Source organism: Protopterus annectens, chromosome 17.part0 (assembly GCF_019279795.1).
Source record: "Protopterus annectens isolate FY-2018-M chromosome 17.part0, PAN1.0, whole genome shotgun sequence".
In the NCBI taxonomy this organism is placed as follows: domain Eukaryota; kingdom Metazoa; phylum Chordata; order Ceratodontiformes; family Protopteridae; genus Protopterus; species Protopterus annectens.
The window spans coordinates 16,966,126-16,980,781 of NC_056751.1; the positions used below are offsets into that span (position 1 = coordinate 16,966,126).

The 14,656-nt window shown below is 39.2% G+C and overlaps 1 protein-coding gene across 1 annotated transcript in view; it reads right to left on the reverse strand.

Moving 5' to 3' along the window:
- The window catches only part of HGSNAT (heparan-alpha-glucosaminide N-acetyltransferase), a gene marked incomplete in the record, with an annotated part of 974,112 nt that overhangs the window by 694,378 nt on the left and 265,078 nt on the right, over nucleotides 1-14,656 (reverse strand). The window contains 1 exon segment of the mRNA XM_044059525.1: nucleotides 14,065-14,186. Within this exon segment, the coding sequence (XP_043915460.1) occupies nucleotides 14,065-14,186 (122 nt within the window).

Consider the following 14,656-nt stretch of genomic DNA (forward strand, 5'->3'; position numbering starts at 1 on the left):
AGTCTGATCAGAAAAATGAGGAGAAAACTCTGCATCACTTCATCTTTCTGTCCAGATTCAGAATCTTGAATCATCATCAGCCCCTTTTACCATTTTCTATATGGGGTCAGGGTATCGTGTTAAATGTTGTCAACTTTCTCGATTCAGTGCCACACTCCTGCTTTCTTAAACAGTCATGCCCGACTGTCGCAGATCTTCTTTCACATAATCCATCCAACTTTTTGCTGGATCTCCTCCCATCCTCTTACCTTCTTTCCTGTCTGTCCCAAATCTTCCTCACCAGATTGTCTTCTGATTTTCTACACATGTGCCCAAACTTCATAATCTGTTCTCTTTGATCTTTTCTGCAAGTGGAGCTACTTTGGCTTCGGCTCTTATGTCCTCATTTTTTTCATCTGTCCCACAGTGTGCATCCTACCACCCATCTCAGGCACTTCATTTCCATCACCTCTAGCTTCTTCAACTGTTCTGCCTTTACATCCCAGGTTTCTGTACCATGCAGTAGTACCGGTCGCACCACTGTCTTGTACACCTTACTTTTCAGCTACTTTAGCATTCTTCTGTGATGGACTACACCTGATATTCTATATGCCAGTTAGCCGCAGTCCCTCTGATTCTAGCTTTGACCTCTTCATTCAGACTGCTCCACTCCTCAACTACCCCTCCCCCCACATACTTGAAGCTGTTTACCTGTTCCGCTATCTTCCCTTCTATCTCTATTCTCAGCTTCTTCTGATTTCCCCAATTTGCTGCCATTACCACAGTCTTGTCTGTGCTTAGGGGGTTTCATCCCATGCGCCTTCAGATTTGCATTCCATTCTCCTATCCTTTGCTGAAGTTCTAGCTCAGAGTCTGCCTGTACTGCCACATCGTCTGCATACAGCAGCTTTGTTGATCCATCCCCTCCAACCTGTTTGCTAATGTAGTCCATCACCGGTATGAACAGCAGTGGGCTCAGAGCTGAACCCTGATGTACATCCACTCCCACTGGGAACCCCTCTGGGAGGCCGAACACTGTTTGTACTTGAGTCACTGGGTCCTTGTACATAGCCTGCACTAATTCTACCAATGTTTCTGGTTCTTCAAACCACCACAGTACTGCAGAGATCTTTCTTGTGACCTTGTCATATGTTTTCTCCAAGTCTAGGAAAGCCCAGTTGGACTCTCCTCATGTCTAGCTTCTTCTCAAGTATCTGTCTTAATGCAAACATCGGGTCAGTTGTGCTGCATCCTGATCTGAATCCAAACTGCTCATCTCCCATCTTACTTTCTACTGCTGTACATATCTGTTTTTCAATCAGCACCTCCAGAACTTTCATGAAATGTGATAGGAGTTTGATGCCTCTGTACTGCCCACAGTTGCAGATGTCCCCTATGTTCTTGTACAATGTCACAAGTATGCTTATTCTCCAGTCATCTGGGATGCGCCTTTCTCTCCACACTTAGTACGCCCTCAGGAGCCATTTCTCCCTTATCTCACCCAGCATCTTTATCATATCTGCTGTGACATCATCTGAGCCTGCTGCTTTCCCCGACTTCATCTTCCTTAGTGCTGTCCTTACTTCTTCTAGGATGGGCTCCTCTTCTCTCATTGTAGGCTGTTTCTGGGGCAGTACAGCTTCTGTGGGGTTTTCTTCATTCAGAAGCTGCTGGAAATACTCCTTCCATCTGCCTTTGATGTCCTTTGGACTAGTGAGTAGGTTGTTGCTGGCATCCCTTATGAAGGGTGTCTAACTAAAAACCTACAGTTTGATTCCACATTTCGCAAACCATCAACAAAGTCCATAAAAAAATGGGAACACTATACAGACACAAAATCTTTCTCTCAAAACAAGCAAGAATCTCCCTAACCCAAACCAATCTATTGTCCACTAATGTATGCGGCACCAATCCTTACCCATTTTAGAAAACATGACTTTGCTTGACCTTGCTAGACTTGTGACATGTTACAGCAAAACTGCCAAGTTCGCTAATAACTGCACCTTCAGATCCCGTCACTGTCAGGCTCTAAAGGCACTACAATGGTTAGAATTTCCCCAACTACTTAATTACCATCAACTAATCATTGCCTACAATATTGTGAGACATCCGGATAGAACCCCAGCACTAAGTCACCTACTCACGCCCTACAAATCAAATTGTCCCCTTCGTTCCACTGACAAATCACTACTTTGTATCTCTAAGGCTAACACAGCAGGTAAAGCACTATTCTCCCATAATGCAGCTGAATCCTGGAATAACCTTCCCCTGCTTTATCTTCTACCTCCACTATTACGCTGTTCAAAAACTCACTTAAATTACACAATGAATTCCTGGCTATGTCCATGCATTACCTAACCTTAATTGTTTCTACCACCCCAGATAGCTTCACATCCAATTATACCTACTATAATTTTTCTACAGTAGCAGGGATTATATTTTCTGCTCAAGTTTCTAATATTTATACTAGCTCATGATGAACTTACACAAATTAATTTCTATAAGTAGTCTCCGTCAGTCTCTATAGTCAGTTGTAATGCTTATCTAGGGAAAATTTCTGTTTCTGTATCAAAAGTTGTATTTATCTAGTGTCAATTTTTGTTTTTGCATCAAAAGTTGTATTTTTATCTATTGTCAATTTTTTGTTTCTGTATAGATGATCATATTGTTATCATATTGTTCAAATATTAGTTTTTCTGTACTGAATGTGGAGCTTTTCTCCCCGGGCCTCCGCTATAAATGGACATGTCCAGTCAGTATCCCAGTAAACAAAATGTAAAATAAATAAAAATATAGTTTCTTTGTGCCCCTTACTGAGTCACTTTCCAGAAGCTGGTAGAGTACCTCCAATGCCCTATTCTTTACTATTGCAACTTCGTTCTTAGCTTCTTTGTTAGCCAACCAGTAGTCCTTCCTAGCCTGGTCAGTCTTTTCTATCTCCCACTTCTTCCTGCACTCCTTTCTTTTGATGACTTCCTGGACTTCTACATTCCACCACCAACTTTCCTTATGTACATTATTTCCATACCTGGTTGGCCACATATCTTATGTAGCCCTAACACGTGCTGTTTTAGGTGCTGCCATTCTGCTTCAACTCCACCCATTTCTTCCTCTTCCTAGGGTGTTAGAGCCCTGAGTAGTTCCTTGAACTGTTGTACTTTCTCTCCAGTCAACTTTCAGGTCTTCAGCCTGTATCTCTGTTGACATTAGAGCCTTCTTTGACCACTGCTTGCAGCTGATTGTGGCAACTAGTGGTTTATGCTGTGGGCTGACTGTTTTCACTGGTGATGACTTTGCAATCATGGATTCTACCCCAGTGCCTTTTCCTTACTAGGAAGAAATCTACCAGAGTTGCATTTTGACTACTCTTGTATGTGATCTCGTGATTGTCTCTTTCTGAACCATGTGTTGGCTACTATCAAGCCATCCTAGAATGGCTTCTCCTTTACTCCTGTTGCCCCATCCATGTGGACGCAGGCAGTCCTCATATCCTGTTCTGTCTGTCCCAATATGTGCATTCAAGTCACCCATTATCAACACCAATTCATGTTGTCCTGCTTTATCTAGTAGGTCATGCAACTGCTGTCTGAATGCACTCTTTTCCTCACTTTCACAACCCTGCTGTGGGGCATAGGCTGAGATTATGAATACTGCCCTATCATTACGCTGGAGTCTGACTGCCATGAGTCTGTCATTAATTCTGATGATATCCCTTACTGCCTTCTGAAGCCTCTCTCACCACAATTTCTACACCATTTCTAGCCTGCCCCCCACCCGAGTAGTAGACTATGGATCCCAAGCCAAGTGGCTTTGCTCCACTGCCCTTCCATCTAGTCTCTTAGATGCACAAGATGTTCATCCTCCTCCGTATCATCATGTCATCCACTTCCAAACAGTGTCCTGTCAGTGAACCTACGTAAGTGTAGCCATTCTTAGTTCATGTTTGGCAGGTTAATTGGTTTTATGTCCAGCTTTTGCTCAACAGCACCATCAGACGTAACCCAGGCTGGGCAACTAGCCAGTAGCATATTAACCCAGGGCTGTTGTGCTTTAGGACGGGCACATACTGGCCAATAGGGGCACATATACCCTTCCCACTGTTAGCAAGGGTCCCTGGCGTGGGTCAGAGTAGGTCAGGTCCTCAACCCACTTATCACTGGTAACTACTCATGCCCATTTTGGCAACATTAGTCAACATGACAATCACCTAGAGCCATATTTTACACCAAGTGGCTAGCCCTGCCATGGCATGCAGTCTGTGATCCGTGTTCTCCTATCTTGAGGATACTGCGCACCACAGTAGATGCCCAACGAGGTTGGTCTGTACAACTCTTCCTTCTATAGGGCAACAAGTAGAGTCCGTGCTGCTGCCCACAGCTCCATACATTGGCAAGTTTGAGATGGAAGCACTCAGCATTTTTTTTGGACATGAGAGAAACCCCACAGAGACACAGGGAGAACATGCAAACTCTAAACAGGCATTAGTCGGTGGTCAGGATTGAACCTTGAGCATGGGAGGTAAAGACCTTAACCACTAAGCCATCTGGAATCTTGAATCTCTTCAGGAAAAGTAGTACCACTTACCAAAAGCCACCTTAAAAGAAGGATTAGTCCAAACTGAACCCTGAGGCAGATCCAGTAAATTACACTTGTCCAGTGAAATTTGAGCACAAGTATTTACATGTTTGGGTTTCGGTTTCTTTTTGACAGGAAAAATGTGGTCAACAACGTTAATGGCAACAGCAGCTTCTCCGTGGATAGGCACAACATTCTGACTAAACAGAGAAGCCGTCCCCCCTGTTCCTTCTCCCAGGACCAACTACAGCTACTCTCCATTTCCCACTGTGGAGATCTCAACAGCCGCAGAGGTCAAGGCTAATCCACTGTCTAGTGACTGCAGGGGTTACACCATCAGTGGTAAAAGAGGAGTGGTCTGAGGAATAAGCTATGGCCATGGCAGAGTCATCCACTTGCAGCTGAGGCAAACTGCCAGCCTACTGAGGTGACAAAGGCCATTTGCTTAATTTTTTTTTTTTTTTGTGTGTGGTTTAGCAGGCCAACCATGGGATGGGTAGCATGTTCCATGGTCAAACTCAACAAGCATGCCTCTTTCCCAGGAAAAACCCACAGCAAGAGCCAGTAAATTCACTTTTTCACACAAAGACACAGCATAAAGTACTTTTATTTTACTTTTGCGGGATGATGGTATTTTAACACAACTTCTCTACAGAAAAATGTCTTTTTGCAATTACTTTAAACAACTTTTAAAACTTACAGGAAAAAAGAACACTTAACACATTTAAAGTCTTGACAGTCCATTAAAACAAGCTAGCATCTTAAAAATAACCTTCCTAAACAGGAAAGTATAATAAAACAGACATTCCTTTTAAAATGTGTAAGTTATTTCCCCCCCAACAGGAACTTACCTGCCTAGCAAAGGAACAGCACAATCAATGCTTAAAAGACCGCACAGTAGCACTCTCCAACAGCAGGAAAGCTCTGATGGGCTTGGCACCCAAACCTGTCTTTTTGGTTAGCTCAGCTTGAGAGGACAACCAATTTGGGCACATGGTAGGTGCCCTGCAACTCTGGAAGCTGGCCAGCTGTTGTATTCTTTGCAGGATATAACCTCTATAGCTAAGGATAACGCACGAGTGATCAATACGATAACCTAGTAGGATTTTACAAGTTAAACTGATGACTCAAAGCAGAACCAGATCTGTAAAATTGGATTAAAAAAGGCTAAATATCCATACCCCTGCAGACCTTAGATGTGGCTACTGGTTTTGCACCCTGAACATTTGTAAAAGACGGAACATGTACCAGTTGAACCTCAACAGTACAATAGCTCAAACTTGTGCCAAAACGTTCATAAAGACCCTGAAGGACAGGAGAGGTAACAGGAGATACCAATGTACTTGTCATAGGGTTGCCCAGATGGAAAATATATTTTCTTTCCTACACAACTTTTGAGTAAATTGCTTCCAAGAAGATGGAATAATGGAAACCACTCTCAGAATGATATAGCACTTCATAAAAGAACAGCAATAATACAATGGGCTGAAGTGCTCCATGTGCGGTGATTTAACTGTAGCAAGCAGCTACCTACAGTTTCCAAGAACAGCTTTTCAGTCTTCAAATTTGAAAGAATACCTGTTTATTGATTTACTTTATTTTTTTTATTTGCATCTCAGCTTTCTGTTGGGGGGGGGTCATTTCAGGGAACTGCACAGCGCGCCATATGACACTATGATCCTGACACTATATACTACAAATACCATCATAGGGCTACCCACTGATGTAGTGGAAGTCTGTGATTTGAACTTGGATTCAAGCTGTCAAGAATTCCCTCTATTGACTGCAGTATTTTATCAAGGAGATCTCTCGCTGGGGACTTCCAAGATGGCTGCACATTGAGTAACAGATTCATTTCACAGTGTGAAAACAGAAACTCAGAAAATAGAGCCTGTAAACTCATATTTTTTGGGTAAATTTCAATAACTGGCAACTAAGTACACTGCTTGGTTGCCAGCTAAAATAAATTCAGAGAACCGGAAAGAAAATTAATCACAAATGGGGAGAAAAAAAACACTGACTGGGAAGAATTCGGCAGCTGTTCAGCAAAAAGCAATGCAAGTTCCAGCTTTGGTGCAAGACATGACTTCCAGTAACCTAGACAAAAAAATAAGTCAAATGTACTTGAAGCTGAATAAAATAAAATACTGATTGAGTACATCAACTGAAATAATGAAAGGCTGGCAAAAATGGAAGAAGCTTTAAACAAATATTCAAATGAAGTGATAAAACTGCAAAAAAATCAAAGGTCAAAATAAAGAAAAGGCTGGCTGAATATGAAACTGCTCAAAAAGAGACGTTTCAAAAAAATAATATAATTAGAGGGCAGAGCTTGTAGGGAAAACCTGGAATTTTCTGCTGTACCACAGAAGCTGGAAGGAACAGACTGTATATATTTTATGAAAGCACAAATAAGCAACTGGACTGGTTATTCCACAGCAGGAGTCGTTAACTGAAAGGACACTGTATGTATGTTCCAAACCTGACCATGAGAAAACAACCTAGACCTTCAATAGTAAAGATGCAATCCTACCACCAGGAGGAGCTGATTCTGACAAAATTGTGGCAGAAGGACAAAGTACTAAAAGTGGGAGACGGTGTGTTTGTGGAAAATGATTACTCATTGTACACCAGGCAGAACAGGAGGAGTAAGTTTACTCTAATCAGGGAATGTTGAGAAGCAGGCATGAGATTTCAACTGCTGTACTCTGCTATCTTCAGAATATTCTTTCCTGGAAGGACAAAATCATTAAGAGTTGACTCAAAGAACCAGGAGTATATTGGATATGAATCAGAGATGGGACATGACAGATGAAGATTGACAGGAATAAAACCAGCAAATCAGAAACTGAAACAAATGTGGGATTACAAAGCATTAATTATAATTGTGAAACATGACAGAAGAAAATCTGGAAATATTGGACTTTTTTGACTTTGTTAAACTTGTAGGGGAGTCTAAAGTATACATCCTACTTCATGTTATTAATGCTTGAAGAACACTAAGGGGAGGGGAAAAGGAGGGAGAGAATTAACTAAGTAAAACAAAATGTTGTTTTAACAGTAGTATTTTTATAATGCATGATATAATCTGCATGCTATAAAGTAAAGTTTTCTCAATTACTTTCATGTATGATGGGGATACTGAAGTAAACAGGTGCCCTTGTTTTTTTGCCCCTCTTTCTCCTTGTTCATTTTTAAGAAACGTAGGTACTGTAATGTAAAAAAGAATAAAAGTCTGGTCAAAAAAGCATGATTCAAGAAAAATGTATGTGATTTTTTTTCTCATTCTTACATAGGGGAATGACTGGATTAAGGCTCGGCTTGATCTAGTAATAAGTTTTAAGAGAATGCAAATAAAAATTGAATATAATAAAGCTTTCCTCTGGCAAAGAAATAAATACTTGAAGTAACTCTGTACCTGGTTCTCATGTGTCCATGCAGAATATCTGATAAAGAGCAATAAAAACAGGCTACTTCTTTCTTTCAATGGCTAGGAGATGATGTTTTTTGAAAGCATTCAAGTGTTCTCCCAATCCGGGAGAGCAATAAAGGTAAGACAAAACTGGACAGCACTGTAGAAGCAAAGGATGCACCATTCGTTTTAGCGTGGATGACCTTCCTTTTAGGTTAACCAAAGTCTGTAAGCGTGGCTATCACAGTTTGGGACAATTGTTCCTATTAGGAGGGTACAACTTCAATATCGGAAGATATACATAGTTTTGTACGTTAATATTAAGTAGTAGGTTTTAGGGGTGTATTGGCATGTATTTGCTTTTTTTTTCTTTTGAGGGCTTTCAATAAAAAAAGTTAAGTACTCACCATAACTATGCATCTGTGTTGTACATTTTCATACTTCCTGGGTATAGCCTTCTTTATTGTCTAATTTGGTAACGAAAACCGGTAAATTGATCACCTGACTGATATCAGTTTTAGCTGTAACTTCTGGTAGAAGGGTAGGATTAGTGCATAAAGTAACTATGTGAAAAAAAATCTAATATGGTGGTTTTGAAGAAAGTGCTTTGAGTTCAGAAAATTGTCTTGCTGAAGTTATGGCTACCAGAAAGACCATTTTCCATGAGAGAAACTTAAGGTCTACTTTAACTGGAGGTTCAAAAGGTGAATTCACCAAAGTCTGTAATACCATAGTCAGGTTCTAAGGTGGAGTGGGGTGTCTAATTGGGGACCAACAAATGCTAGTGTTACAGAACAGGGGGAATCTCAGAACAAGAGGAGCAATTGCAAAATGCTAAAAAAGGATGATCTCAATAATATGCACAAGTTTAGAAAGATTGCTGTTAAGCAACTGTTTCAGATAAGAACTCCAGAGCACAAAAAATGTTATCACAGTGACTCAGGCAACAGAAAGCAGGAAGAGCTGTTGCCAAGCTTAGGGAGCCTATAACAAAGGAAGATAAAAGATCTTGTAGAGGTACTATAAACATTTCAGAAATATTTATGAAGGCCTGTACAAAGTAGAGAAATATGGAAATCAAGAAAAGGTACAAATGGAAATGTTTATGGAAGAATTAAATATGCCAAGATTAGAGGTAGATGAGGCTCAATTATTAAAAATTAGGATAGGAGGAGATGAGATAAAATGGTGATGTATAACCAATCCGCAGGAAAGCCCCAGGAATAAATGGTATTCCCATGGAAGTTTGGAAGCTAGGAGGGAAAAAACAAAGATCTGGAAAGTTTTCTTTAATAGCATTTTAAGAGGAGGAGAAGCACCAACATCTTGGATGAAAGTGGTGGTGGCTGTAATACCTAGAGAGGGTAAAGACCCATCAGATCCAGCTTTGTACAGAACCATTTCAATCCTAAATCATGATTATAAAGTGTTTATGGATATAATGGCTAAAAGAATGGCAAAGGTGATGGCAAAATTGACAGATATGGATCAATGTTGTTTTGTTGGGGGAGGCAAACATTTAACATTAACAGAACATTGATGATCCAGCTAGAAGCAGAATGTATGAAAATACCACTGTTGTTGTTGGGTCTTGATGCTGAGAACGCATTTGACAAGAGTAAGCTGGGAGTTTACGAGCAAAGAAATGGAAGCATTTGCATTCCCTAATAAAAGTATAAAACTGATTAGGAGGATATATGAGGAACAAGAAATGACAATTAAATCAGGTGGGTTCCTCTCTGATAATTTGTGTTCGAACAGAGGAACCAGACTGGGTGTCTTCTTTCCTCTGTTATATTCATTACATTTAGAAATACTGGCAAAAAAATAATGGACTCAGAAATTCAAGGATATAATTGCTATGATAGTCAAGAAAATCTGGCTATTTGCAGATATTTTATAGCCGATAAAACCAGGAAAGGACATTTCAATTTTTAGGAACATTTTGATGCAGTTTAAAATCTTTTCAGGATACAAAACTAATGAAGCTAAAACAAAGGCAACATCTATAAATTATGTATCCACACATAAATTGGTTTAGCAGTATCTATATTTATGGGCCATTATAAAACAAAGTACTTTAGGACTATGGATTAAAAAGGATTCTGATGTGGCAGCTAAAGATTTGTGTGAAGAGACTAAACAAAAGATAATACAAAAACTGAGAAATTGGAAGCTCTGTTATATGGATATGGATAGTAAGATGCAAGCAGTTAAAATGTTTTTAGTCCCTTTAGTTTTATACATAGATCAGGCAAACTTTTTATCAACCAGAAGAGAAGTTGTGGGTAGCAATTAATAAAAAGCTGACTTATCTGGGAGTGGAAGACAGCAAGTGGGATAAGGTGATTCTTCCAATTGAACAAGGCGGTTTGGGATTATCTGAGGAGTATTTCAGAGCTACACATTTAAGACTCCTACACACAGCACAAGCAGAAACATATAATTCTAAGTGGAAAGAGCTGATGATGAAACAGGAGGGAAGCTCAAGAAACAAGGAGACACTGGGATTTTGGATGCAGATCTTTAAGCAGAATAATAACCATACAGAATATTACATTTAATAAGTAGCAGAAATTATTCTAAGAACTAAGCCAACATGGGAATGGAGAAAGGAGATTCTGCTGATAGGGATGACTGTGATTAGAGCTGCAGACAATAGGCAAGAGGGGGCTGGAAATTACTGGAGAAAACTGGCAAAAGAACCAAGGTACTGGCAGCAAATAATTAGAGAGGGAAAAATAACAGAATGGGAAGAGGCCAAGCATTTACTTGGATTGCAAGCTAGAGACTGCCTTCTTCATCAAGGACAGATACAAGAGTATAGGCAAAGAGAGAGAAAGAAATAAGGGGATTCTAAGTGAAAAACCAGCACTGGTAAAGCTTTTAGTAAAATCTAGAACAGAAGCTTCTGTTAAAAAAGGAATAATTAGTAAAACATACAAAATATTGCACGATAACTGTAAGAATCTATCAGAAGTTAGAAAGGATTGGGAAGAGAATGGATAAGCAATTCACAAAGAAACAATGGGAGGATATATGTTATGTCTTACAAATATGCAACAAAGTCTACGACGATTTAGGATCTGTGCTTGGAAGCGTTTACATAGATATTTGTATAGCCCGGGTAGACAGCAAATGCTGGAGGTGTGATAGGGAAGAAAGAAGTAATTGGGGAAATATTTTCTAGGAGTGTAATCAGTTGGCAGACTGAAGATTCCCTGCAGACCACTTTGTCAGAGATACTGGGTGAGCAAACTGGTGTTACTAAGGAAATTACTTTATTTTTTAAAGATATGATACAAAATCGGAATTGTCTAGACATAGTACGGCCTTGCTAGTTTTAAATTATGGTAGCTGCCAAGAAGCAATTACTAGAAAATGGAAATCAAAGCCTAAACCAACTGTACAAGAAATAATGAATTTAGTAACAGAGCTAAAACAACTGGAATTAGGATCTTTAGAAAAGGGTAGGAGCAAATTGCACAGAAAAAAAAACAGGAATTGTGGGAAAAAATGCATGCAGAGAAGGAACAAAGTTTAAAAGAAGGCAGGATTTGAATGAGCTATGTAATGTCTGAAAACGACTGGATAGATCATAACTGATGTATATTGTTTGCAACTAAAATTATGTCAATATGGTTTGTTTTCATTTATGCCTATATTATATGTGATAATTTAATAAAGACATTTCTTGTTCTTAAAAAAAAAATCTCCCATTGGAAATATAATCTGTGTGAGACATTTGAGTGCACCTACAGACAAATTGGGGAATGCAAAAACTCTCTATTCGGGCCTGTTCAGAGCTCTTTACTCTGTCTTGAGGATTTTGACTGGTGACTGTAAAATAAGATTCTTATGACTGGTGACTGTAAAATATTAGTTTGAGGGATGCAGCAGAAACCAAAATATTGGACTCTGGTGTCTCCACTTAAAAACAGTGTTTTGGGCAATGAAAAATGCAGTTTCTTTTACTTGAGACAACACCAACAATACTAAGATCAGTGGACTAAATCTTGGAATATCACCCTATATTTGGGGAAACAGTCCATTAGGATTGCTCAGGCAGGTGTCAGGCTTGTTGCAATTATCTCTGCAAGTATATATAGATAGCATTTGAGCACTCTCTCCTCCTCAATTTATAGATGTCGTCAAACTCTTTTCCACATAGAGCCGACAGCTGTGATGCTGCCCTATTTTATTCTTCTATATCATTATTTTTACAGGGAGATTCAAGTGTATTTTGACTTTACACTCACACTTTCTAGATCTTTCTGTGGAAAGGAGCTTAAAAAGAGGTGTATGTTGAAACACCTTTTTGAAGAACCAGAGCTAGAAGACAGACATGCAGGAGAGGGGCAAGACCACACCTGATGAATACCGTAAATACCACAGCAGACCATGTGGAAACAGACTAGGGGAGAAATGTACTGGTTCACTAGGATGAAGCAAAGGTAGGGTGAAAGAGTAAAAGACAGGAATCTGGAAGCCAGCTATACCATGTAAGTAACTCTGTAGTAAAAGGGTAATGGAGGTACTAGTAAATTTACTACTTGCTAATCAGGTAGGTCCATATCCTAATGTACAAGAGAGAAGCTACTAGCATGATTAAAGGCTATACAGCATTTCCTGCTGGAATCAACCATTATCATTAAAACATTTGCTTCTGCAAAGTTGTTAGCTTTTTTCTTTTCTCTCATTGCTGACTACTACATTTCCATGGAGATGAGCTGTCTGTAGGTGAAAACAATATCTAAAGTTATGAGCATTCTTTGATGAGGAAGATGCAAAATTTAAACGTACAAGATCAAACAGTTCAATGAAAAAATAAAGATTGAAATTACTGGAAGTGAATAAAGTGTATAATTTAGTTTTCTCTAAAAGAAAGCCAGCGCACTTTCAATTAGAGCTAAAAGTTAATGTTTTCTGAAAGCATGCAAGCTGTTTTTTCACTTCTGGGAGGGGAACAGAGTTAAGGAAAGAACAGACAGAAATCAGTGTAAATGAGAGCACAAGCTGTAACATGCAATTTTAGGTTAGGTAATGCCTGTGGGTCCAGCTGTCAATTTTGGGCAATTGTTCCTATCTTAAAGGTTCTTAGGAGATTACTTCACTGATGTCTCAAGAGCCTAACCAGTTTAACTCAGATTTTATGCAATTTTCTATCCCTAGGGGAAAGACAACAAAGGTCAGCAAGCGGGGTTTGACTTTTTTTTGTTTACGGACTGCCTCTGTCCATAAGGTACATGTGCACCACCCTAGGAGTGAATCTGTGATTTTCCATTCACTGGTCCAGATGTGTTTGAAGATGGTCAGGGGAAGGGCTATGCATCAGGTGAACAGAAAGCCTAATCCAGAGGAGGGATAATGTCTGGGACACGTATATGTCTCTCCAGCATGATCTATTCACCAGTGTAACTAAGGAGATTATTGTTTTGAGCTGGGACACTGGATCCAAATTGCCTATATACAACAGGCCTTGTTACGTTTAATTTTGATAGTTGCCAAAAAAGCAACTTCTAGAAAATGAAAATCAAAGTCTGAACCAACTGTATTTTAAATATTAACAGAGAGATCTGGAAATGGGATCTTTAGAAAAAGGAAACGGCAAATTACATAGATGTTCAAGAGAAGAGAGGTTTAAGGGAAGGCAGGAACTGAACAATTTACATAATGCCAGATTGACAGTTATAAAAAAAGAACATACATGTATAATGTATGAAACTGGAAAATTTAATTTGGTTTGCTCCGTTTTCTTTTATATTCATGTATGTATGCTTATGTCTTAAGTGATAATTTAACAGAGGTGTTAAAACAAAGAAAATGTATAATGCAAAGGACTAATTTGGACAGAAAATTTAAGTATCACTTTAAGCTAAGCACATACAGTATTCCATTTTCTCTTTGGTCCCATTTCCCAACTGTAGTTGTAAAATCAGTAACATCTTGAAGTAGCAACACAAACAAGTCCACTTTCTAAGGGGGCCTTTAAATTATAGTGGTCAGTGATCAGTACATCACCCCCTGCTACACTATCTTAGCAAAACAAGAAAGGATAAATGTTTAATATGTATGAGCAAAAAATAAAAAGTACATACGGAAATATGTGTTGGCAGGTTGCTTGACCATGATTACTGAACATTCCAACTTTTCTGTGCTGTCGTTTTTGACTTTCAGCCAAAGGGAATAGTTTCCAAATTCTCCAAAATTGTAATGAACACTAAAAAAAAAAAAAAAAAGAAAATCAGTACCAAAGATGGTGGTAAGGTAGTCCATGCAAGCATGTAAATACTTAAAAAGGCGAAAGAATTAAAGATAAAATACTTAAGTCAACACAAATCATATCTCTCAATTGTTCATGATTCTGACTCATCATGTGTCCTTCCCAAAAAACAGTGAGACTTTGAGAAAAGGATGATGGATCATAATTAACAGATAATGACATTCATTAGTTACAGACTTCTTTTTCTTCAGAAAAAAGTTATGTTCTTTCCATAATGCTCCATCTGTGTTGTTCATCTTCATTCATTCATTACTGATGGGTGTCGGTCCCATCCTCGGAACAGAGTCGGCCTAATAACAAGCTCGTGCCAACCAAAAAGTTCTCGAGCTAAGCTTTACCCATAGTGCCACTCTCCTTGTTACTTCAGACTGAGTGTGCCCTTGATAAAGAAAGCAGAGTTTTTTTTC